General features: G+C 37.3%; 1 protein-coding gene and 1 long non-coding RNA gene across 3 annotated transcripts in view; one reads left to right on the top strand and one right to left on the bottom strand.

The window, feature by feature from the left end:
- CACNA2D3 (calcium voltage-gated channel auxiliary subunit alpha2delta 3) overlaps positions 1–27,840 on the bottom strand; it is an 800,023-nt gene that overhangs the window by 26,454 nt on the left and 745,729 nt on the right. Inside the window, exons 36-37 of one of the 2 annotated variants that reach the window (XM_082414438.1) lie at positions 431–553; positions 138–225 (exon numbers count right to left, since the gene is read on the bottom strand). In XM_082414438.1, coding sequence (XP_082270564.1) covers positions 138–225; positions 431–553 — 211 coding nt within the window. Of the gene's footprint in view, positions 1–137; positions 554–27,840 lie in introns of both variants that reach the window. The other variant, XR_014251113.1, reaches the window with a different exon arrangement.
- Positions 137–21,869, top strand: LOC309638500. Its single transcript, XR_014251178.1, has 2 exons — positions 137–215; positions 436–21,869. It is a non-coding gene; the product is annotated as an uncharacterized lncRNA (long non-coding RNA).

The raw sequence follows: 27,840 nt of genomic DNA, 5'->3' as shown, positions 1-27,840 counted from the left end.
TCCTGTATATTCTTCTTTGGTTTGCCTGAAAGGGACTGCTTTCTCAAGAGTAAACTTTTGAGCTATAGTTCTTTGACTACTGTGAGATTCTCATGGTGAATCTGATGGGAAAAGAGTAGGAAGGGTTCTCAGATTACCTCAGGATGGAAGCCATGACAAGATTCCGGACGCCTTCTGATCTTCTGAGCCTTTAAACGTTCACACTTAAGGGATTCGTTATGTTGACTGTTGTTAAGGCATATTTCCAAGATGCTCCTTTTCCTTACTCTGAATTTCAGAGCTCAAAACTTGGCACTAAACTCCCTTGACAACTTCTCTCTCTCTAATAGTGGAAAGGATATCATCTCCTCCTCTCTAAGAATTCTCCCCTAGGTTTCCTTACTGTCGATCCCCCTTACCAGCTTCATCAGTAGTGGCTGGACCTACACACAAAAGGATATACCTGATTTCAATGGGTGCCATGGTGATGGGGGCCACAGACTCACAGAGGCAGCTACTGTCCACCACCACCATGAACAGATTGCTGCTTGGGATTTGCTGGATGACAAAGGACCTGTTGGAACAAGAGGCAGAGAGACAGTGAGTGGTCATTTACCATCCCTCAACTTAATAGCCGTGAGGAAAACTTTCCCTGGGGTGGGGGAACTACTGTAATGTTTTGGAAAACAAGTTTCAGAGACTGCTTTACTAGTCAAGTTGCCTCCTTCCATGAGCCTCTTCACTTTCAAACGTGAAGTTTCACTAAGAAGACAGTAGCCTATAACCTACATCTATGTCCATATATAGCTCATAAAACTCACCTTGGAAAGACTGGACTTTTACGTGTATGAAACAGGAGAGTCAGAGTTGGCTAAATCACCTCAGTTTCCAGGGTCTAAGAGGTTAGGCTTTTCCAAGACTCATTTTCTTCTCCCAGGGCCTAAACATCACCCCAAGTTGCATCTGATGTTCTTTGAGGTGTATTTTTCCTTCTCCCTCCATCAAGGATAGATTGAAGCTATGTCATATTAATGATAAAAGATGAAGTGAACTTCCTAGACCTTTCCCTGAACCACTTTGCACAATGTCTGCCCATAATAGAGGTATTTTTTGGATGAAATTAGTGCTAGTTGTTTAAGGAGATCCATCCTTCTCAGAGACCAAGTTAAGCTGGTACTAAGGCCATATGGCACTTCTGACATTCTGGGTCTATCTGTACAGCTAGTCCAACATAAGTAAGCCTAATGACACCTCACCTTACCCAATACAATGAAATGACAAAGTAATGTCACCATAAAAATACTCCTTGAACCAGAAATACCAGTGACTCTTTGGAGGAACAAATTAGAGAACAAATCCTGTATTCTTCTATAGCCAACAGATTAGCTAAATATGTAGCCCCAGGCCCAGAATCCCTGTCACATAAATTTTCATGATATTTTACCAAATTCAGTTTAGTCAGATGAACTAGACTATAACATTTAAAAATGGTCAATTTCTCTGTAAGTTATCTTCATTCATCTTTCTCTCAAAAAATTTGTTCTGTTCTCTAGAGTGTATCTAGTATAACAAGATATGACATGAACTTTTATGATCATAGTATACAAACTGATAGAAATACCAAAATGGTATGATGAATGCATGACTTGTATAAAATATAGAGCAAAAACTCTTCAGATCTAAGCAATAACAGAATATGTCATTTTCAAACGCAGGGAACTGCAACACATTCCAAAGAGCAGAAAGTATCAATTACATGTTCTTCTTTTACATTTGGGTAAAATTAGAAATTAATAGCAAAAAGATCTAAGCAGTGGAAATAAAAGGTTATAAACACATCCAATTAATCCTTGAGAATTTGAGAGCAGCCCAGACTCAAATCTGTGCAGATTTGAGTCTGGGCTGCTTAAATATTTTTACTGGGAAAAAAATTTGCAAATAAACGAACTGTGTTTTTGAATCAAGAAACTGGAAAAATAAGAACATAAACCTGCACCTGTGCCCTATACTCATTCTCCCCTGTGGTACACTGGGCTGAGAATTGATGCCCCTCTCCAAAGCCCAGCCCTCAGGCTTCTGCAAGGATGTGACTGATGGAAGAGGAGAGAGGTGATCATTGTACAAATAGTTTCTCTTGTCTACTAGCCATTTTCTTCAGCTTACATAAAACTCTCCCTTAACTTTACCTCCACCTACCACCCTGCTTCCCCGTCCTCATTTATAGTACAACTCCTAAAAAGAATTATACACAATCCCTCTCTCTCTCCCCTCTCTCTCTTCCTTTCTCTCTACTTCCTCACTTCTCTCCTCTCACAAATCTACTCCAATAAGGCTGTAGTCCTTACCACACCCTTGGATCGGTTCTTGTCAAGGACACCAACGACCTCACTGCCTTTCTTCTCAATCTCCTTTGCCTCCACTTCCTCCTTCCTTGCTCACTGTCTGTCCCTCACAACAAACTGTGGTTTCCATAGGAGGAAGGCCACATTCGTCTGCCCCTGGTTATCTTTTATCCCCAGCAGCCAGTTACGCCTGGGACAAAGCAGATGCTCAGTAAACATTCACTGAATCAATGACAGGATGAACTTATAAAGATAAAAGCAGAAGAATAAGATGCAGACGAAAACGTGAAGATAACTAAAAGAATCAAACTCTGGCTTAAAAGAACGAGGACATAAGTCCACTTATGGCACTCCTGATCAAGAAAAAGAAGTCACAAAGTTACATTAAAACCCAAAAGATACAGAGGCATTTTAAACATTTTAAGTGAGTATTACGAATATCATTACAATTTGAAAACTTAGCGCAAACACACTTTGGGGGATAAAGTATAAATTATCAACATTTGGCCAAGCTATAAAAAACACCAGCAAACCAACTGCATGAAAAAAACCTGAAATGCACATTGAGAATCTAACCCCAAGTGAATACTACCAAGTCACCCAAAGAACAGATAACACTGTGTTCATAGAAAATCCATGTGAACCCACTGACCAACTGTTAGAACCAAGAAAAGAACTAAGCAAGCTGCCCAGTTACATAATCAGCATATAAAACCACAGCCTTTCCCTGACACTGGCAATAACCAATGAAAAAATATTTATGAAATAAAGAACCATTGATATTGTCAATAATTACTATGAAATGCCCAAGGATAAACCTAGTAAAAGATGTTTCTTTATGAAGAAAATGATCAAACTTTACTGAACATAAAAGAAAAAAAAAAAAACCCTAAGAAATCCACAGTCGTTGTGGAAGGGAACAGTTATATATTAAAGGTGTCATTTCTCCTTCAATTAACCTTTTAATTCAAAGTAATCTCAATAAAAATCCCAACAGGAATTTTGATGGAATTTGAGGTGATGATCCTAAGATTCATTCATAAGATTAAATACAAAGAACAGTCTGGACAATTGTATAAAATTGAGTTTTATAAAAAAAAAAAAAAAGAGAGAGAGAGAGAGAAGGGAAGATGCTTGCCCCTAATCAGTATCAAAACCCATAAGATAATTTACAGAAGAGGAAACACAGATAGACAGCTGATATGTAAAAGGGGTTCAATCTCACTACAAATTAGGTAAATATAAATTAAAATGAAATTAAAATAATGAAATGCATTTTTCACCAGCAGAATGGAAAAATTTTAAGTCTATGGTAGTATCAAATGATGGAGAGTCTGAAGAAGTGAATATTATTCTACACTGCTGGTGGGAAAGTGAATTTTACAGCCCCTATGAGAACAATTCGTTATCGTTACAGTGAAAAATCATTCAGATCCTATTTTTCCAGTAGTTTTACTTCTCAGTAAGAGGAACTATTGTTCAAGAACCCAAGAAGACATACATAAAGACGCTCTTGGTAACATTGTTCATTGAGAGGAGGAAAAAACAAAACCCACCTGAAAGTCCATCAACAGAGGAATGATTAAATAAGCAACAGTGTGTCTGTTCTATGGTCTACTTGGCACCAGATGAAAGGGTAAAAGTTGTCCATTTACCATCATGAAAGATTACCCAAAACATAGTAAGTGGGAAAATAACGTTGCAAAACTATACATAAAGTATAAATATTTAAGAATATTTAATATTCTCATCTAAGAGTATTTGATTCTGCTACAGAGAACAAGAAAAATAAATGGGATGGATAAGACTTATCAGTTAGGTTAGGAATAGATAGTATCAGTAAGTGATCCATGACTCATGTTAACATAGAAGGAATAAATGAACAAGTGGAGCACATGTGGGTAGAACACAAAAAAGGACAGAACATATGAAATGTCTTCCTAGTGATAAAAAGGAATGAAAGGATCAAGTGAAATTAAGTATTTATAAGGCACAGATCATGTCATCTCCAGATTGACAGTTGTCACCTATATCCTCCTTAAGTCAACCCACTGGCAACTCCCATGCTCTGCCTGAGACATGTAGATAAAAGTCATGGCTGCTCAACAGATTAGAGGCAATTTGCAAACTTGACCTTCCATCTCTCCAATAAAGCAAGCATGTATTGGCTCCAGGCACCTTCTGTCTACTGAGCCCCCATCCCTACCCTCAAGTCTGGTCCTCCTACCACATCATCAGTGAGAGAGAGAGCAAGGGAGGAGGGGATGGAGGGGAGGGAACAGGATGGCAGTGGTGGACAAGAGAAGACTGGGAATAATTGTCCGGGGAGACTTAAACTTAATCTGTAACACTGGAGTTCTTTACAAGGAGAATGTGTACGTGTATTCTTAAAACATTTATAAAATGGAATGTTATGCTAGGGGCAAAGAGTATTGATTTTCTCATTTCAGAAAAGAGAAAACTGGGACTCAGAGAACGTAAGTCAACTCCTACAGAAGTTGTACGAATGAGACATAATTGCGCCCATATTAGAGATCAGGAAACAAGAGGTTAACTGACTTCCTAGAGTAACAGGGGCAGAGCTGCAAGCCTCTGGAGCCCAGGCCTGTTACGGGGCTGCTACCATAGGCAGCCGACTTTCTGTCTTGTACTGGAATTATTAGTGCTCAAGCTCCTCGAGGGCAGACCCAGTGATCACTTGATATGAATGGTTAATGACAACCAGTGCAAGATATTATTCGTTTTAACACATTCACCCTCCAAGGTGAAGGCTCCCCAAGTGTTCTCATGAAGCCCCAAGGGGGGGAGAGCAAACTCCCCCCCTTTTACCTCCAGTCCTAGGAGATGGAAATCTCTGCAGGCAGCTATTACTACAGTGGAGGAAAACACCCCCTACCAAGGATTTGCCAGCGGAAAGATTAACTGCTTTTCCATATTTTAAAGACTTACTGTCTGCTTATTAACATGTTTTTTTGGAGGGGTCTGGCCAATGTTAGCTGTTCATTTATGTGCACAATGTGTATTTATGGCCCAGGGTGCAGGGTTGAACTTCATAAAACACACCTCCATCCAGCTGAGCCCAGCAGCCAGACTGACTTCGCTGTGTAGAGGGACCGTGGCCTGTGGGGTTGGCCTGGGGGCCAAACAAGGCGGAAGGGAAATGCCTCAACAGAGAATCACAGCAGCCATTTCTAAGCAGGGATAGGTCAAAATGCATGAAATAAATTAGGTCCTCAAGGGAAACAGAGTAGGGGAGAGGGAAGCAATTTTGATCTGTCCATTGCCGGAACTGAAATAACCCAGCCCTCCCTTTTCCATTCACAACAGACGGAGAAAGAACTAGAGGAAAAAAGATGATGCAATTTCAAGACAGCCTCCCTTGACAAGAGGGACTGAGGGGGCTTTGCTACCCAGATGCGGAAGGCGGTCACACGGCTCCCCTAATGCTGCCTGGACCAGTGTGTGTGGTGGGGGGAACCCATGGTTAAGATTCCCAGAGGACCCCAGGGTGAACATGTGAAGAGCTTGGTTGGCTTGCTTTTCATTAATTGGGTACAAAACCATGGCTCAAAAAATAATCGGGCAGGACAGAATCTTAAAACATTTTAAAGTCTTTCACCTTTTATAGATTTTCAACCTTTACAAATTGTCCATATTTTTTCTAAAGATAAAATAAAAGACAATGAGTAAGTCACAGGGAACCAATTTGAATTTGGCACTGATTATGTTCTAGGTTGTACTACTCTCCAGGTGGACTGGGGATGTGGATCTCCAAAGGACCCTATTCTCTTTGGAGGTGGGGAGACGCCTGTCTTCCCCCAATGTGCCCCAAAATGCCCTGCAGTGACCCAGGCCCATAAGTTGTGGAGAGCAAGCATTTGGTGATGGACTGCTTAAATTTAAACTAGAAATTAAATACTGAGGCCATGTTCTAATCCATAGTTGTGGTACCCTGTGGCATGGGGGAGGTAAACGGGGAACACTAGCACCTACTCATGGCTCAGTTCAAACAAGGTGAAAGAATAAACAGCAGGGCCTCCCCTGCTCACCCCCAAAAGTGTCAGGCCCAGGAAATTTCACAGGTGAATCATGTTAGCATGTCAAGGCACATGTAGTTCTAAAACATTTAAGCTGCTTCAGAGCACAGGGAAACAAGGAAATACTTCAGATTTCTTTTATCAAGGACCTTGATATAAAACCTGACCAAGATTATACAAAAAGAAAGAAAGAAGAAAAGAAAGAAAGAAAGAAAAAAAGAAAGAAAGAAAGAAAGAGAGAAAGTGAGAGAGGGAGGGAGGGAGGAAGGGAGGGAGGGAGGAAAGAAGAGCTACGGAATAATCTCTTTTTGTGAATATTGATGCAAAGATCTTAAATGAAATGCAGCAAATAGACTTCAGTAGGACATTGAAATACAGCATGCAGCAGTGAGGATTAACCTGGGAATGCAAATGAACAAGCTTATTGAGTTGTCTCAGCTTAACAGAGATAGAAACATGAAACAATTTTTTTTTTTTTTGGCCGTGTGGCGCAGCTTGTGGGATCCTAGTTTCCTGACCAGGGATGGAACTCGGGCCCTCAGCAGGGAAAGTGCAGAGTCCTAACCACTGGACCACCAGGGAATTCCCGAAACAATTTTTTTTAAGTCTCTATTTTCAACCCTACTGTACTGAATTCCTGCTTTCTCATCTCTAAATGATATCTTGTATAGATTCCCTAACTTTCTGAAAACTTGAGGTTAATAAAATTAGTCCAATCTAGTTTAATACTTTAATTTCATATCTAGTTTGAAGCTCTACACTGTCATTCCTTCAAGCTTCTATTTTCTAGCTTCTTCAGTCATTTGGGGTGGGGAAAATGGAGCAGCAAAGAGGCAAGCATTTCCTACTCACCAGGCCATGGTGCAATCTCTCACCACAGCTTGTAACAGCTTGGCCTTTGGTGTCCTCTGTGTGGATCCAGCACCCCAATGTGGCTTTTTTGTGAGGTTACCGTGGATTCTCCTAAGAACCAAGAGCCCCTCAATGTGGCCCCAGCGTGACCACCCACACAGCTCTTGCCATCAGTATCTTGCCCTTAGTGTGGACCTCTCCTGGAGAGCAACGCCCTTGCTGAGTTTAAGCAAGATGATAGCAATCTTCCATATTGTCTATCTTCCCTCTGGGAAACAGGCATCTTTGCTGGCCCAGCCATAGGCCACTTCAGTGCTGCTCCTTCTCCAAGCCTAGCCCTCTCCCTCTAGATCTCATTCCCCTGCTTGGATAGGACACGTCAGCACACCTGCCACCCAGCAGACATTTGGCCAGTGCTGGACCTCCCTTCTTTCAGATACCCCCGAAATATATTAGAGTCTTGGAGAATTCCCCACCACCCATCTGGATCCCAGCAGGAAAAAGTACCCCTTGGAGGAAAACGTCTCTTTCCATGAACCTTGATCTCTTCCTTGTTAGGCCCCTCATCAGTCTTCTTGTGGTAGATTAAAGGCGGGCCAGTTGTCAACCCTCAAATAAACTTGAAGGTGGGGGTCGGGGGGAGGGTTTCCAATTCTAAATCAGTGCCAGCTAAATGGCTGTTCTCTTTAGAACCTCTGGTGCTCAGGTCCTCAGTCTGGGGCTACAAGGAAAGCCTCACTTGACATCCTGTTGACATTCTTCCAGTAAATCTATCGGTGTAAGAGACCCTATCCAGAGTTGGAAAAGAGCCAGGGCTGTGGGACCTGTCCAATAGGTGCCTACAAGACATCTGACAAAAATCCCATCCCTGAAAACAAGTGATCAAATTACAATTGGAAAACTTAGGCGTTAGGGAGTTGAGCCCTAGAAACCATCATCATGGCTCCCACCAGGTAGTCCTCTGATGGCATGCCAGGAACCAGACTGGTACAGGCCTTTCCTGCTCCATTTCACTAGAGTGGGAAATGTGTTGTGTTTTCACAGTTAAGAGCTGAGATTAAATGAGATGAGCATATTGTCTTTGTTATACTTATTTATTCAAAAATGTATATACAATGGACACATTATGACATTCCACTTGTGACTTGCTGATGGGAAGTGCACACAAAGAGCCCAAGTGATGCTTTGTCTGCAGGGCACAGTGTCCCACGGTGGTATTTATTATACTGCAGAAAGAATGAGTCCAAAAGACCCATAATAATGACTTTCACTCATCCTCAGCCCCGCCAAGGATTTGTTGAGATTTATGGTGCCAACCCAGAGCTTAAAAACCACTTGGGCAGGAAGTTCTTTGGCATTAACAGCCCAAGGCAGGTGGCAAGGAAAGCTATTTTGTGTTTGAAATATGGGGGAAAGAGCCCCATAGAATGAAATGCAAAAAGGATCCAATTTTCTTTTCTCATCTCAGAAGAAGAAAATCTCAAAAGAGCTGACAACAAAAGATATTTTTAAAACTTGGCTGTTACTTTAGCTTTTCAATCTTTTATTTATTCATTTATTTTTTTGGTACTAGAGTCTTCAGTAAATCCTCTTAATTATGACATGAAACATTTTCTTCTAATCCCTTAAGAAGAGTAAGGAATTTGTTAAATATTTTCACTGGAACTATTAGTGTCTTTTCTTATAAATAATGAGAATGAGAGCTAACATTTATGGAGTATTTACCTAGGGCCAAGCACTTTTCTAAGCGCTTCCCCCTTTAATCTTCACACCAACTCAAAGAATTATCATCTTCATTTTAAGGATGAAAATATATATGCTTTGATAAGTTAAACAACTTTTCCAAATCCTAAAACCCATCAACTATCAAAGTAAAAAAAGCTCTATAAAACCAGACCTATTTGACTCTAAGTCTTTATTTTAATGATTACGCTCTAATCACCATCATCACAGTCATCACCATCTACCACTTACTGAGCCCTTACCATAGCAGTCATTGTGTGAAGGTCTTTTACCTAAAACTGGTTTATTTCACAACAACTCTTCGAGGCAGGTCACATTATTCCCAAGTTATAGAAAAAGCACCTGAGATTTAGAGAATGTAAGTAATTTGGTCCCATCTTGGTTTAAGATAGCACAGGTAATAGGTATCAGAGACAAGTTCTGGATTTAAGCTGTCAGACTTTACTCCTTCCATCTTACCCCATAAAAATCAAAATATCAGATGGAAATGTGTTTGGGGCAAATTTCAGTGATAAACTGACACCAGAGAACCTGTCCCTTGATTGGAGGGTTCACATTGACATTACTTTGGATTCACAGTTATAATCTCCCACTTTCTAGCTTTACAATGTCTTCTACAATCTCCAAGTGAACTGTTGGGTTCATTTAGCAAAATAGAACAACATCATAATGAACCATCGGGAGGTCTAAACAGAGGCAAAACTAAAAAGAATTCACTGGGGAGTTGAACATCTAATTTTAACTGGAAAAGTCACATTCTACCATCAATAATTTCCTTCTAAAAGGTTGGACATCTTGCATTATATGAAAAAGGCATTTTGTCTACCACACTTTGTTAAGAACAAAAAACCAATTAGACTAAGTATAAGTTTTGCATAGGAAAAAAAGCCTAGAAGGAAATATAGCACCATTTAAATACTTTTACTTATCCACAGTTTATAGATGAAGAAACTAGGTAACTTGCCTGAAGTTACTGAGCTAATAAGACATGGAGCTGGGATTCAGATCCAGACTACTTGGCTTTAGAGTGTAAGCATGTAATTTCTCTGCCTCAGTTCTGAGTGGTGAGATTGCATGTGATTTTTACTTTATTCTTATATATTTCTCTACTGTTCAGTTTTCTACAATGAGTAGAAATTACATTTAATAGGAACCAGAACCATGGAAAAATAGCTTTCTATTTTTTAGACTATAGACATACATATGTAGAAAACTAAATCTCAGTGATCAGCATTTGCTTTACAATTTCAGTTGCTAACAGAAAAACTAAAATCACGTGAAATTTCTCCAAGATCATTAATTGAAAGAAAAAGGAAGTACCTCCTTAGTGGTTTTGCTGCCCTCTTCCATGTGACCAATTTGACTATATATCCTTGGGGTAAGTCCCCATCAGGAGCCCTCTCTGAGTTTCTCTATAATATCATCTTTAACTCTGCCTGATCTACAGTTGAAACTCAATATATTTTCACTGACTGAAATAAAGGCGGAACCCATACTTTGTTACTTTGATGCTTTCTGAATAATATATCTTGTAGCTTTGAATCAATCTCCCAGGGAGAGAGTCAGACAAATCATGTCGTTTGGTATATTTTGAGATCTGACTTCTTAAACCAATGTTGCTAATAATTCCCACCACTATTAAATAGTTTCTTATCACAAAACAGCATAGTTATTCGTTTTGAAGAGTGTTAAGTACGGAGGTAGAGACCCAGAGCCATAGGGAAATTTCAAGAGAGACAGATGCATTCCAGAAACATATCTAAGGCAATGTTGTAGGTTTTAAAGATTAGTGTTCACACAGATTTTTGTGACTATTGGTGATATACTCCAACACAGAAGAAAAAAAGTGTCCCAGAACAAAAATGAAAACTATTCTCCTATATCCACATAGACAATATCAATGTGGAGTAGATATGAGGAATAAAATGAAGGAGGTGGGAATAGCAGGGGATACTAGAAAGTCGACTTGTTCAAAAGTCAGTGGAGTTGAATCAAGCTCCCAGTTTGAAATTAATAGGCAAACCACCTTGGGAATTATCCCATTCCCTCTCTCAGCCTTAGTTTTCCTACCTCAAAAGTGATTTCTAAGGTACCTCCCCAATCTAACATCATAAAGTACTTGGCTTTCACATCATTGTTTCCTCCTTGCACAAAATTCTAGGTTGATACAACAGACTTTGATTAGTTGTCACTATCATCTTCTCTTTTGTTTAGCTCCCTCCACTGCCAACTCTAAAGAGAATGAAATTTTTCTTTTTAAAAAAAAAAATTTATTTATTTATTTGGTTGTGCTGGGTCTCAGTTGCGGCAGGCGTGCTCCTTAGTTGTGGCTCAAGGGCTCCTTAGTTGTGGCATGCAAACTCTTAGTTGTGGCATGCATGTGGGATCTAGTTCCCTGACCAGGGATCGAACCCAGGCCCCCTGCATTGGGAGTGCAAAGTCTTAACCACTGCACCACCACGGAAGTCCCGAAAATCATATTTTTCTTATTAAAAAAAAAAAAAAAGAGAGGTGTTTTGTTAAAATCCAAAAATTCTGAATGTTAAATTAACCTAGGGTGACACCTATAATTCTAACTGATGCAGAGAAATGCTATACATGATAAAGGTAAAAAGTTTTAATGAATAAATACTACATTCCAGGGCTAGGAGCAAAGATGAAACAGACTAACCAATGAAAACCTAAAACCAAGCCACCCAAAGAGCATGGTGATCCACTGGTAATTTAAATGCAATGTACAATCAAGTTTATTCTCCAAAGGAAGATAACAAAATCCAGGGCATCTACAATGTACCATCCAAAATATTCAATGTGCAAAAACTACTATACGTGTGAAGAAATAATAAAATGTGACAAAACATTCAGGAGAAAAATCAGTCACTAAAAAGAGACCAACATATGACTCAGATGTTAGAATTAGTAAATATGTAGATGAGAAAATATATTTATATGTTAATGAACCTAAAACCATGGATATATTGGTCAAAGGGATGAAGGAATTTCAGCAGAAATATGAAAACTGTATAAAATAACCAAATGCAAATCCTAAAACAGAAGGAATAAAGTACCTGAAATCTAAAATACAATGAATTTTAGTTGATAAAGAATATGTGGTTCATATATTTTATATATATACATATATAACAGAATATTAATCAGCCATAAAAAAGAATGAAATATTGCCATTTGCAGCAACATGGATGGATGATGGACCTGGAGGGTATTATGCTTAGTGAAACAAGTCAGACAAAGGCAAATACTCTATGTCATCACTTACATGTGGAATCTAAAAAATAAAACAAATGAATTGAATTAATATAACAAAACAAAACCAGACTCACAGATAGAAAGAACAAGCTAGTGGTTACTGTGGGGAGAGAAAGGGGGAGGGGCAACATAGGGGTAGGGGGACTAAGAAGTACAAACTACTATATATAAAATAAATAAGCAACAGGATATATTGTGCAGCACAGAGAATATAGCCAATATTTTATAACAACTTTAAATGAAGGCTAATCTATAAAAATATTGAATCACTATGTTGTACACCTGAAACTAATATAATATTGTAAATTAATTATACTTGAATAAAAAATAATAAAATAAAATAAAATTCATTGAATAGACATTGAAAGCTGATTGAGCTTTTAATGGAAGAAAAGATCAGTAAACTTGAAGCCAAGTTAATAGCAACCACCAAATTAGAGAACAGAAAGAGAGAAAAAAAGATTGAAACAAAAATGAACAGAACTTCAATAAGCAATGACACAGTATCAAGCAGTCTAACAAACAAGAATTTGGAATCTCAGAGTTGAGTAAAGAGAGACTGGGCCAAAAAAATATAGAAAAAAATATCAGGTGGCTTAAAATGAGAGAGAAGAATTGGGAGTATATTATCGTAAGGTATGTACACTACACATGAAACATAATATTATTTGAAGATAAACCATGAGAAATTAAAGATGTATGTTGTAAACCTTATTACAGTCATGAAAAAAATCTACTTAAAAATATATAAATAATAAACCAGTAGCAGGAAAAAAATGGAATCATAAAACACTCAACAGAAAACAAGGTAGGAGAAAAAGAGGAGAAAAGAAACAAAGAAGAACAAACAGAACACAACCAAAAGGATGGTAGCTTTTAAGCCAAACATATCAAGAGCTAAAGTAAAAATTAATGGCCTAAACACACCAATTAAAAGATAAAGATTGACACACTGGATAAAAAAGTGAGACCCAACTGTAACTCGTCAACAAACCTTCTAATTGTGAACACATAGATAAGCTCAAAGTAAAAATATTAAAAGATATACCATGAAAATACTAATTAAAATTTAAAAAAAGCTGGAGTGACTATATTAATATAAAGAAGGATATCGCAGAGTGATAAAGGAGTTAATTCATCAAAATGCATAATAACATATATATCGAATGTTGTTAGGTATATACACATTTAGAATTATTATGCATGAAGCAAAAACTAATATACCCTGAAAGGAAAAATAGACAAATCCACAATTATAGTTGGAGACTGTAACAGTACTCTTTTGGTAATCAATAGAATCAGCAGAATAAAGGGACAGAAAATTGTTCAGGATATAGAAACAATTTTACCTAATTGACATGTATAGAACACTCCAATTAACAACAGCAAAATATACATTTAAAAAAAAATGGAAACACTCACCAAATTAAATCATGTTATAAGCCATAACGCAAATCTTTGCAAACTTAAAAGAATTGAAATTATACAAAGAATGTTCCCAAACCGTAATGAAATTAAACCCAAAATAAATGACAGAAAGATTTCTGGAAGACCCCCAAATACTTTGAAACTGAGCAACACATTTCTAAATAACCTAAGTTTAAAGAGGAAGCTTCATGGAAACTGAGAAAATACTTTGAAATATTCCAAAAATGTTTAATGAAAAACAAAATACACAACACATATCAAAATTTGTGAGATGCAGTTAAAAAACTGCTTCAAGGAAAATTTCTAGTATTAAATGCTCATATTATAAAAGAAGAAAGGTCTCAAATCAATAATCTAAGTTTTAACCATAAGAAACTAGAAAAAGAAGAGAAAAATTCAAAGCAAGGAAGACAAGGGAGGTAATAAAGCTAAGAAAAGAACAGCAAACTTGAAAACAAACAAACAAACAAAAACAATAGAGAAATTAATAAAACTAAAAACTGGTTCTTTAACATGATCAACAAAACTATTAAACCTCTATTCTGTTTTTTCTATTACCAAGTGAAAAAGAGAGAAGATACAAACTAAAAGTAAAACTACCAGTAATGAAAAAGGGAACATCACTAGAGACCCTACAGATATGAAAAGGATAATAAGGGAATACAAAAACACAACACTATGACTATAAATCTGACAACGCAGATGAACCAAATTCCTTGAAAGACACAAACTACCAAAGCTCATTCAACAAGAAATAGATTAACTTCAATAGTCTTCTGTTGAATAAAGAAATAAAATTTGAAGTTAAAAATTTCCCACAAAGAGGGAATTACCTGGAGTTCCAGTGGCTAGGACTCCATGTTCTCACTGCCGAGGGCCTGAATTCAATCCCTGGTCAGGGAATTAAGATCCCACAAGCCGTGCAGTGTGGCCAAAACAAAACCAAAACCAAAAAAATTCCCACAAGGAAATCTCAAGGCCCAGAAGTGTTCAATCTGGGAGAGTTCTACTACATATTTAAATAAGAAATAATATAGGTTCTACATAAAATCTTCTAGAATGTAAAAGAGGAGAAAACATTTCACAAATCCTTTTATAAGGTCACAATTATACTGATACCAAAACCATACAACAACTTTACAAGAAAAGGATATTACACATCAATAGACCATATAAAGCAAAAATTTCTCAGTATAATATTAGCAATTTGAATCCAGCAGTATATGGAAAGAATATTATATCTTGACCATGTATGATTTACTCCAGTAATGAAAGACTGGTTCAACATTCAAAAACAAATGCAATACAGTATATCAAAAGACTAAAGTAGGAAAACTATATGATTATCTAAAAGGATGAAAAAAAAACTTTTGACAAACTTTTATAAGAATAAGAGGGAATTTTCTTCATCTAATAAAGGGTATTAAAAAAAAAAAAAACCAATAGCTAACACTAGACCTAATAATAAAGTTCTAAATCCTTTCCCTTTATGATCAGGAACATGACAAGATTGTCCACTCACACTCTCCTATTCAATATCACCCTGGAGGTTCTAGTCAGTACAATAGGCAAGAATAGAAAGATTGGAAAGAAGAAATAAAACTGTCTCTGTGCATATATGACATAATTTGTCTACACAGAAAGTCCTAAAGAAGCTACAGAAAAAAAAGTAAGTAGAATTAATAGGTCAGTTTAGTAAGGTGGGAGAATACAAGATCAATATGGAAAAGTCTATATACTAGCAATGAACAGTCAGAAATCAAAATGAAAAAGTATCATTTAAAGTAGTACCAAAGGAACAGGAAATACTTAGGTATAACTCTAATAAAATATTTGAAAAATCTGTAAGCTGAAAACTATAAAACACTGATGAAAGAAATAAAAGAAATGGGGAGATATATCTTGGCTATAGACTGGAAGACTCAGTAGTGTTTTGATGTCAATTTTCTCCAAACTGATTATAGTCAACACAATTTCAAACAAAATCCCAGCAGGGTATTTTACAGAAATTGGCAAACTTATTCGAAAATTTAATTGGAAAGGCAAATGTACTAGAATATACAAAGGCATTTTGAAAAAGTGGAAAAGAGGAAAGGTTATGGATTCTTATTACCTGGTTTCAAGACGTAACAGAATGCTACAATAATCAAGACAGCTTGTTATTGGAGAAAAGACAGACACATAGATCAACTGAATAGCATAGAGTGCAGATATAGACACACATACATAAGGTCATCTGATTTTCAACAAAGGCACACAGGTAATTCAGTGGAGAAAGGATAGTTTTTTCAACAAATGATAATGGAATAAGTAGATATCCATATGCAAAAAAATCCCAATATGTACCTCACACTATGTACAAAAATTAATTCAAAATGGATTACAAACCTAAATATAAAGTTGAAGAGCATAAAGTTTTTAGAAGAAAGTATAGGAGAAAATCTTTGTGATCTTGGGTTAGACAAAGATTTCTTAGGTACAAAACAAAAGCACAATCCATCAAAGAAATCAGTTAATGAGATTTCAACAAAAGTGATTTCTGTTCTGTCTGAAAACAGTCTGAAAGACACTGTTAAGAGAATGAAAAGACAAGTTACAAGCTAGAAGAAAATATTTTCAAATCATATATTTCTACAAAATACTTGTATCTAGAACATACAAAAACTTTTCAACACTCAAAACACTCAACAAAAAGAAAACAAATAACCCAATTTTAAAAAATGGACAAAACACTGCAAAAAACCCCCAAAACTTGATTAAAAAATGGACAGAGAATCTGATAGACACCTTTTTAAAGAAGACATACAGATAGCCAACAAGTACACAAAAAGGTGGAAATGTAAATTGGTGCAGCCATTATAGCAAACAGTATGGAGGTTCCTCAAAAAAATTAAAAATAGAGCTACCATATGATCCAACAGTTCCACTTCTGGGTATTTATCCAAAAGAAATGGAAACACTAACTTGAAAATATATCTGCACCTCCATAATCACTGCAGCATTATTTACAATAGCCAAGGCATGGAAGCATACTAAATGCCCACTGATGAATGAATGGATAAGAAAATGTTGTATATATAAAACGGAATATTATTCAGCCATAAAAAGAAGGAAATCTTGCTATTTAAAACAACATGGATGAACCTTGAGGGCATTATGCTAAGGGAAATAAGTCAGATGGAAAAAGACAAATATTGTATGATTTCACTTATAAATGGAATCTAAAACAAACAAGTAAAACTCAAACTCAGATACAGAGAACAGACTGGTGGTTGCCAGAGGCAGGGGTTGGGGGTGGGTGAAATGGGTGAAGGTGGTCAGAAGTTACAAGCTTACAGTTATAAAATAAATAAGTCATAGGGATTAAATGCACGGTGATTGTGTATATATATATATATATATGTATATATATATATATATATATATATATATATATAGTGATAGTTAATGATACTGTATTGTATATTTGACACTATCTAAGAGCATAGATCTTAAAAGTTTTCTCATCACAAGACTTACTGTAGTGATCATTTCACAATATTTATAAATATCAAATCATTATGCTGTACACCTGAAACTTACATAATGTCATATGTCATAATATCTCAATTTTTAAAAATTGGCAAAACATTTGAACAGACATTTCACTGAATAAAATACATGGAGGGCAAATAGGCACAAGAAAAGAAGCTTAAAATCATTATTCAGTAGAGAAATGTTATATCACAATGACATGCCATTGTGCTGCTCTCAGAATGGCTAAAATAAAAATAAATCTATATAAATGACAATATCCAAAGCTGGCAAGGATGAAGGGCAACTGAAACTCTCATACACTGTTGGCAAAAAGGCAAAATGGTACAGCCATTTTTAAATTTAATTTGGCAATTTCTTACACAATTAAACATACAGTCCTGAAATTCAACTCCTAGGTATTCATTCAAGTGAAATGACAACTTATGTTCATATAAACAACTGTCTGTGAATGTTTACACTGGTTTTATTCACAATCATTAAAAATTCCAAACTGCCCAAACGTCCCTCATCTGGAGAATGGATAAACTGACTGTGGTACATACACCGGAATACTATTAAATAATAAAAAGGAATTAACTGCTGATAAGGTATAACATGAATAAATCTCAACTGCATTACATTAAGTAAAAGAAGCCAGATTCAAAAGGCTACATTCTGTATGATTCCACTTATATGATATTCTGGAAATGTCCTAATTATAGGGACAGAAAACAGATCACTGTTTGCTAAGAGCTGTGCTTGGGGGATAGTGCTGACCACAATGGGGCACCTCAAGAGAATTTTCTAGGGCGATGGAACTGTTATATCTTGATTGTGATGGTAGATACACAACTGTAAGTGTTAGTCAAAATTCATCTATGACAAAAAGAACAAATTTTATCATATGTAAATTTAAAATGTGAATAAAAATACAATAAAATATACCATAAACAACATCAAGAACGAAAGGGACTAAAGAGCAAGACCAAAAACGTATGCTGCTTCCAAGAGGTGCACTTAAAAATAAAGACACAGACAAGGTGAAAGTAAAAGAACGGTACAGGAGATAACATGCAAATAGTAACCAGAAGAAAGCTGGTTTGGTATATTAATATCAAAGACTGGGAATATCACCAGAGATTAAGATGGCCATTTCTTAATAGTGAAAATAAGATAATTAATCAAGAGGACATAAAAACCCTAACTGTGTGCACCTAATAACAGAATCTCAAAATAATGAAACAAATATTTATAGAATAAAAGGAGAAATACATAAATCCACAATCACAGGTGGAGATTTTAGCAACTCTTTCTCAACACTTGATAAAACAATTAGACCATAAATTGGGTAGGATATAGAAGATTTCAACAATGCTATCAACATCTTGACCTCATTGACATTTATGGAATACTTCAAGCAACAACTGCCAATACAAATTCTTTTCAAGTGCATGTGGAGTATTCACCAAGATGGCAATATACGGGGCCATAAAATAAGTCTCAGTAAATTTGAAAGAACTTAAATCATACAGAATATGATCTCAAACTGCAGTAGAATTGAAGTAGGCATAAAATATATTAAGTAATCTGGAAACTTTCCAAATATTTGGAAAATTAAGCCACACACTTTATATAACACAGAAGTCAAAAAGGAAATCACAAAGCAGATTATAAAATATTTTTAAACTAGAGGACAATAAAAAGACAACATATCAAAGTCTGTGGAATATATTGTTATCATTTGTAGAGGGAAATTTATAGATTTAAATGTTTAGAGAAGAAAAATTACCTAAAAACAATGATCTAGGCTTTTACCTTAAGAAATTAGAAAAAAAATAGCAAATAAAACCCCAAGAAAATAGAATATATAAAGTTAAAACAATAATCAAAGAAACAGAAAATGAACAATAAAGGAAATTTCTAAAAAATCAAAGAATAGTTTCCTTGAAAAAGTTAAAAGCCAAACCTTGGAAAATTATTTGCAACATTTTACTTAAAACAACAATATTTCTAATATAAGTAAAAAATCTGCACTATCACTTCTAGTAAGAGATATTAAATTAAAACTACAATAAAAAGTATTTTTCAATTGGGAAAAACCTCCCCCCCAAAACCTAAGAGTTTGACAATGCTCTAATTGGAAAGATTAAAGAGCAACAGGCAATCTCATAACTTTCTAGAAGAAATGCAAAATGGCACAACCTCCATGAAGGAGAAGCAACAATTAGGAAAATGATACATGTGTTTATCCTTTCACCTAGAAATCCTACTCCTATGAATACAGCCCCAAATATCTTGCCAAATATTTTAAATTATGTGTGTGTTAAGCTATTCATTGCAAGATTATGTGTAATAAGAAAAGACTGGAAACAACCAAAATGTCTATCAATAGAAAGCCATGTGGATAAACTCTCATACATCCATACAACAGTGCACTATGCAGCTGTGAAAAAGAATGAAGACAATCTCAATCCCCAATCCCTGGTGCTTACCACAGTGTCTGCCACCACATGTGTGCACAGGGAACACATAATCTCATAAACAAATGCATTTAATAAATTATATTTACTTTCATCTGAAAACAGCAGGGTTGCACTTCATAGTTTTTGCTTTAAAATATATTTAATGCTAGAAGGAAAAAAAAAAGACTGCTTCAGAGGGAAAAAGTCACATCACAGAAGAATTTATAAAAAGAAATAAAACATACACTAAAATGAGAGGAAAAATGTATGTCATGATACACTAAACAGTTAATTTGCCTCATCCTTTAAAGATCACTGTGGTAGTAATCTGGAGAACTCCATTCCTGTCTACTTTCTCCCCTTTCTAAATTGATGGCAATGACTTAACTTCATGCATCCTAGCTTTGGTTCATAGTTCAGAACACCTTCTTACAGGGAGGTAATACCTGCTTTCTCCAAAATTCAATGACACAAGTTCTGAAATCCCTCCTCCCAAAGTGCTAGTGATGCCTGGGTGGATTCTGTTCAGGTTTTCCTGAAGCCCTGATCCACAGCTCATTTATGATTACTCATCCCTTTTTAACTGTCACTCATTTTCCATAAACTCAACTCGAAATACTAGGTTAGCCATTTTCATTTCAGCCTGGTTGTTTTATAACCACACCTCCCAGTTACAGCCCTGAACACACAGTGGTGATACATCACCAAAAACAACCTCTGAATCTTTGGGGAGGGGAGGTACACATGAAACTTTTGGCATTGCCTTGCCCTCAGTTTTCTTCTCTTTTTTAAAAAAAATTCTTGATGTGGACCATTTTTAAAGTCTTTATTGAATTTTTTACAATACTGCTTCTGTTTTTTATGTTTTTTTGCTTTTTTGGCCACGAGGCATGTGGGATCTTAGCTCCCCGACCAGGGATCGAACCCGCACCCCCTGCATTGGAAGGCGAAGTCTTAACCACTGGACTGCCAGGGAAGTCCCTCTCCTTTTCTTTTTTTCTAAATTATTTATGATTTTTCCCCTAGTTTATGCCAATAAGGAAAAAGGAGAAAGAATCAAACTTTTGGCAGTGAAGTCCAGGAAAGTATCCCTCATCTGGAGAACCTAGCCAAAATATAGATTCCCAGACCCACCTCCTGTAGATTGGGAATCAGTAAGTACAGGGTGAAGCACAGGAACATATATTTCCACAAGTACCACCAGATGATTCTGATGGGCCTCATTCTGTGTTTAAAAACAACTGCTAAATATTCTGACAGAGAAAACAAAGTAGAAAAATGACATCATTTTAAAAAGTAAAAAATAAAATTCCTGTGCTCATGTTGACTTAAAAATAAATCACAAGGGATGTTCTAATAATGTAAGATGGGAGATAATTGCAATATGGCTAGCTGGATTACTATATGGTTAATTGTCTAAGTCAAATGGTTTAATGAAACTGCCCACAAGCACAGGTGCCCCCAGAAGAACAGCCATCACCTTGAACCTAATTCACTTTTTAAATAACTTTAGACCACTGTTCAGGAAACACCTGAGACTGATGTTGTATCTACACAGCAAGGTTAAGTGGAGAATTCAAGCTGATGTGTATTCAAGACCTTTCTCTTGAGTCAGCTTCATCACTGGAGCTAACATATTTTAACCTCTACCCTAGCCCATGCTTTAGTAGATGGTTATCTGAATTCACCATTTCATGTAACATGTAGAGACTTAGATTGAAAGTATTGTTAGAATTATCCTAAGTACGCTAACTGTACAACTCTTTTCTAGCCTGTGCAGTTTCCAAACATAGAAAACAAGGTTGTATATTATTTGTTTTGCCTCCTTTCTTAAAAAACAATTCAATTTTCAGAGCTTGAGAGGCATGTATCCAAAGCCCAAGTCCTTTATAATGGAGACATGACATAAGAATAGATAAATGGGCTTCCCTGGTGGCGCAGTGGTTGAGAATCTGCCTGCTAATGCAGGGGACACGGGTTCGAGGCCTGGTCTGGGGAGATCCCACATGCCACGGAGCAACTAGGCCCGTGAGCCGCAGCTGCTGAGCCTGCGCGTCTGGAGCCTGTGCTCCGCAACAAGAGGGACCATGATACTGAGATGCCCGCGCACCGCGATGAAGAGTGGCCCCCGCTTGCCACAACTAGAGAAAGCCCTCGCACAGAAACGAAGACCCAACACAGCCAAAAATAAAAATAAATAAATAAATAAATAAATAAATAAATAAATAAAAGAATAGATAAATGGGGGAAACCTTTAAGATGGCGGAGGAGAAAGATGTGGAGATCACCTTCCTCCTCACAAATACATCAAAAATACATCTACATATGGAACAACTCCTACAGAACACCTACTGAACGCTGGCAGAAGACCTCAGACTTCCCAAAAGGCAAGAAACTCCCCACGTACCTGGGTAGGGCAAAAGAAAAAAGGAAAAATAGAGACAAAAGAATAGGGATGGGACCTGCACCGGTGGGAGGGAGCTGTGAAGGAGGAAAAGTTTCCACACACTAGGAAGCCCCTTCACTGGCGGAGACAGGGGGTTGGCGGAGGGAAGCTTTGGAGCCACGAAGGACAGCGCAGAAACAGGGGTGCGGAGGGCAAAGTGGAGAGAGTCCCGCACAGAGGATCGCTGCCGACCAGCACTCACCAGCCCGAGAGGCTTGTCTGCTCACCCGCAGGGGTGGGTGGGGGCTGGGAGCTGAGGTTCCGGCTTCGGAGGTCGGATCCCAGAGAGAGGACTGGGGTTGGCGGTGTGACCACAGCCTGAAGGGGGCTAGTGCGCCAGAGCTAGCCGGGAGGGAGTCCGGGAGAAAGTCTGGAACTGCCTAAGAGGCAAGAGACCATTGTTTCAGGGTGTGTGAGGAGAGGGGATTTAGAGCACTGCCTAAACGAGCTCCAGAGACAGGCGCAAGCCACGGCTATCAGCGCAGACACCAGAGACGGGCATGAAACTCTAACGCTGCTGCTGTAGCCACCAAGAAGCCTGTGTGCAAGCACAGGTCACTATCCACACCTCCCCTCCCAAAGCCTGTGCAGCCCGCTAGTGCCAGAGTCCCGTGATCCAGGGACAACATTCCCAGGAGAACACACGGCGCGCCTCAGGCTGGTGCAACGTCATGCTGGCTTCTGCTGCTGCAGGCTCACCCCACATTCCGTACCCCTCCCTCCCCCTGGCAATAACAACTGACAGTAACAACTGACATTGCAGAAATACAAAGAATCATGAGAGATTACTACAAGCAACTATATGCCAACAAAATGGATAACCTGGAAGAAACAGACAACTTCTTAGAAAAGCACTACCTTCCAATACTGAACCAGGAAGAAATAGAAAATATAAACAGACCAATAACAAACACTGAAATTGAAACTGTGATTAAAAATCTTCCGACAAACAAAAGCCCAGGACCAGATGGCTTCACAGGTGAATTCTTTCAAACATTTAGAGAAGAGCTAACACCTATCCTTCTCAAACTCTTCCAAAATATAGCAGAGGGGGGAACACTCCCAAACTCATTCTATGAGGCCACCATCACCCTGATACCCAAACCAAACAAAGACACCACCAGAAAAAAAAAATTACAGTCCAATATCACTGATGAACATAGATGCAAATATCCTCAACAAAATACTAGCAAACAGAATCCAGCAGCACATTAAAAGGATCATACACCATGATCAAGTGGGGTTTATCCCAGGAATGCAAGAATTCTCCAATATATGCAAATCAAACAATGTGATAAACCATATTAACAAATTGAAGGAGAAAAACCATATGATCATCTCAATAGGTGCAGAAAAAGCTTTTGACAAAATTCAACACCCATTTATGATAAAACCCTCCAAAAAGTAGGCACAGAGGGAACTTACCTCAACATAATAAAGGTCATATATGAAAAACCCACAGCCAAGATCATTCTCAAAGGTGAAAAACTGAAACCATTTCCACTAAGATCAGGAACAAGACAAGGTTGCCCACTCTCACCACTATTATTCAACATAGTTTTGGAAGTGTTAGCCACAGCAATCAGAGACAAAAAAGAAATAAAAGGAATCCAAAATATAAAAGAAGAAGTAAAAGTGTTGCTGTTTGCAGATGACATGATATTATACATAGAGAATCCTAAAGATGCTACCAGAAAACTCCTAGAGCTAATCAATGAATTTGGTAAAGTAGCAGGATACAGAAGTAATGCAGAGAAATCTCTTGCATTCCTATACACTAATGATGAAAAATCTGAAAGAGAAATTAAGGAAACACTACCATTTACCATTGCCACAAAAGAATAAAATACCTAGGAATAAACCTACCTAAGGAGACAAAAGACCTGTATGCAGACAACTATAAGACACTGATGAAAGAAATTAGAGATGATACAAAGAGATGGAGAGATATACCATGTTTTTGGATTGGAAGAATCAACATTGTGAAAATAACTATACTACCCACAGCAATCTACAGATTCAATGCAGTCCTTATCAAACTACCAGTGGCATTTTTCACAGAACTAGAACAAAAAATTTCACAATTTGTATGGAAACACAATAGACCCTGAATAGCCAAAGCAATCTTGAGAAAGAAAAACAGAGCTGGAGGCATCAGGCTCCCTGACTTCGGACTCTACTACAAAGCTACTGTAATCAAGACAGTATGGTACTGGCACAAAAACAGAAATAAAGATCAATGGAACAGGATAGAAAGCCCAGAGATAAACCCACACACATACGGTCACCTTATCTTTGATAAAGGAGGCAAGAGTATACAATGGAGAAAAGACAGTCTCTTCAATAAGTGGTGCTGGGAAAACTGGACAGCTACATGTAAAAGAATGAAATTAGAACACTCCCTAACACCATACACAAAAATAAACTCAAAATGGATTAAAGACCTAAATGTAAGGCCAGACACTATCAAACTCTTAGAGGAAAACATAGGCAGAACACTGTATGACATAAATCACAGAAAGATCCTTTTTGACCCACTTCCTAGAGAAATGGAAATAAAAACAAAAATAATCAAATGGGACCTAATGAAACTTAAAAGCTTTTGCACAGCAAAGGAAACCATAAACAAGACGAAAAGACAACCCTCAGAATGCGAGAAAATATTTGCAAATGAAGCAACTGACAAAGGATTAATCTCCAAAATATACAAGCAGCTCATGCAGCTCAATATCAAAAAAACAAACAACCCAATCTAAAAATGGGCAGAAGACCTAAATAGACATTTCTCCAAAGAAGATATACAGATTGCCAACAAACACATGAAAGGATGCTCAACATCACTAATCATTAGAGAAATGCAAATCAAAACTACAGTGAGTGCTGGTTGTGTACTGGGTACGTTAGGCATTTTCTCATTGCCCGGTGGAGGCTATGAAGATTAAGAAAAGGACAAATTACTTAAAATAGAAATCCAACTTCAACTTCAACTTCTTTCAAAAAGTATAACACCAATGAAAACCAAAATGGCAAAAATCAAAAAGCAAACAAACAAAAAACTACAATGAGGTATCACCTCACACCGGTCAGAATGGCCATCATCAAAAAATCTACAAACAATAAATGCTGGAGAGGGTGTGGAGAAAAGGGAACCCTCTTGCATTGTTCGTGAGAATGTAAATTGATACAGCCACTATGGAGAACAGTATGGAGGTTCCTTAAAAAACTAAAAATAGAACTACCATATGACCCAGCAATCCCACTACTGGGCATCTACCCTGAAGAAACCGTAATTCAAAAAGAGTCATGTACCACAATGTTCATTGCAGCTCTATTTACAATAGCCAGGTCATGGAAGCAACCTAAGTGTCCATCGACAGATGAATGGATAAAGAAGATGTGGCACATATATACAATGGAATATTACTCAGCCATAAAAAAGAAATGAAATTGAGTTATTTGTAGCGAGGTGGACGGACCTAGAGACTGTCATACAGAGTGAAGTAAGTCAGAAAGAGAAAAATAAATACCATATGCTAACACATATATATAGAATCTAAAAAAAAAAAAAAAAAAAGGTTCTGAAGAACCAGGAATAAAGACGCAGACGTAGAGAATGGACTTGAGGACACGGGGAGTGGGAAGGGTAAGCTGGGATGAAGTGAGAGAGTAGCACGGACATATACACACTACCAAATGTAAAATAGATAGCTAGTGGGAAGCAGCTGCATAGCACAGGAAGATCAGCTTGGTGCTTTGTGACCACCTAGAGGGGTGGGATAGGGAGGGTGGGAGGGAGACGCAAGACAGAGGAGATATGGGGATACATGTATATGTATCGCTGATTCACTTTGTTATACAGCAGAAACTAACACAACATTGTAAAGCAATTATACTCCAATAAAAATGTTAAAAAAATTAGATGAATAGGCTAGTCAGGAAACGTTTGGAATCAATAGCGTTAGCATAATTCATTTGAGAGATTTACTATAGACTGAAATAAGCATTCTGGAACACACAGGCCTGCTCAGAGAACTGTGTGACTTTATAGACCCTCAGCACTTTACCCTGTTTTAATTAGCGGTCAGCAATCTCAATAATTTTTCATGTTGTTTTAATTTTCCTGAATAATTATAGCCATGCTCACACATTCAAAAAGTGTTTCTGAAGTTCATTTTTCTCTGACCCCTCAACAAGCCTGTGTAATATCATTTCAGTGTTGCTTATTATTAAGTTGAAATAATTAACTGAACTTGGCACCCTGCTAGAAGTCAATACCTTTTGTTAAAACTGGACTTTTAAAAATAATGTAAGGACGTTTATAAATAACTACTAACAAAAGCACTAAATGTGTAAACCTGTCTATCACTACTGTATTTTCTATTTTTCTTACATCTTAGGCTAAATTACAAACCGGCTTATCCTATCACCTGAATATGAGAAATAAAAACTTATACCACTAAGGTTTCTACTCTCAGTTGGTGTCATATCTTCATGAAGAAGGTTTTTTGGAAAATAACTTCTACCTATTATCTGTTCTTTATAAAAGTTATAGCTTATGTCCAAAAATAAGTAAGAGAAAAAGGAATCAAAAGAAAAATAAACATTTTTACCTATACTATGAACCTGATTCTTATCAAGATTTATCTTAAAACGGAATGGTTCCCAACTATTTTACTTGTAGGAATAGATACTAGAATAAATCATTACATAGATACACAGAGTTTTAGGAGTAAAGATATTCATGTATGGTGGCATTGCTTATATAGCAAATATTATAAACAGCCTAAGTGGGGCTGGTTAAAAAAACTAGTAAAGTCTATCTGCTGTGTGGCTGTATTTAAAAATTGTGTTGCAGAAATATTTAAGGGCAAGGAAATATGCTTATGACATTTCTAGTAAAAAAAAAAAAAGGCATGTTATCAAACAGTGTTTATAATATCATCCCATTTTGGGGGGGGAAAAAAAAAAAAAAACTACAGGGACTTCCCTGGCAGTCCAGTGGATAAGATGCTGTACTTCCAGTGTAGCAGACGTGGGTTTGATCCCTGGTCGGGGAACTAAGGTCCCACATGCCGCACAGCGTGGCCAAAAACAAAAACAAAGACAAACAAACAAACAAAAACCTACAGAAAACATGAGTGGAAGTAAATATACCAAAATTTTATCAGTAGTTTTACTTTTTTTTTAAAATATATACATTTATTTAGTTATTTATTTATTTTTGGCTGCATTGGGTCTTTGTTGTTGCCAGCGGGCTTTCTCTAGCTGTGGCGAGAAGGAGCTACTCTTTGTTGTGGTGCGCGGCCTCCTCATTGCGGTGGCTTCGCTTGTTGTGGAGCGTGGGCCCTAGGCACGCAGGCTTCAGTCGTTGTGGCGTGCGGCCTTCAGTAGTTGTGGCACACGGCCTTCAGTAGTTGTGGCACACGGGCTTCAGTAGTTGTGGCTTGCGGGCTCTAGAGCTCAGGCTCAGTAGTTGTGGCGCACGGGCTTAGTTGCTCCATGGCATGTGGGATCTTCCCGGACCAGGGCTCGAACATGTGTCCCCTGCATTGGCAGGTGGATTTTTAACCACTGCGCCACCACAGAAGCCCAGTAGTTTTACTTTTGGACAATCAAACTGTAGATAATTTTCTACCATTTCCATAAAAATCACATATTACTTTTGTGATGAGAAAATAATTATGATGAGCTATGTTTTTAATGCAATGCACAGGATAGTTAATTTTCTTACTACATAAGCTCAATCTAAAAGTCTAATATCTTAAGAG

This window comes from Balaenoptera physalus, assembly GCF_965194825.1.
Source record: "Balaenoptera physalus genome assembly, chromosome: 11".
Lineage (NCBI taxonomy): Eukaryota > Metazoa > Chordata > Mammalia > Artiodactyla > Balaenopteridae > Balaenoptera > Balaenoptera physalus.
Note: the sequence above shows the minus strand (reverse complement) of the source record. Positions and strands in the feature narration are given on the sequence as shown.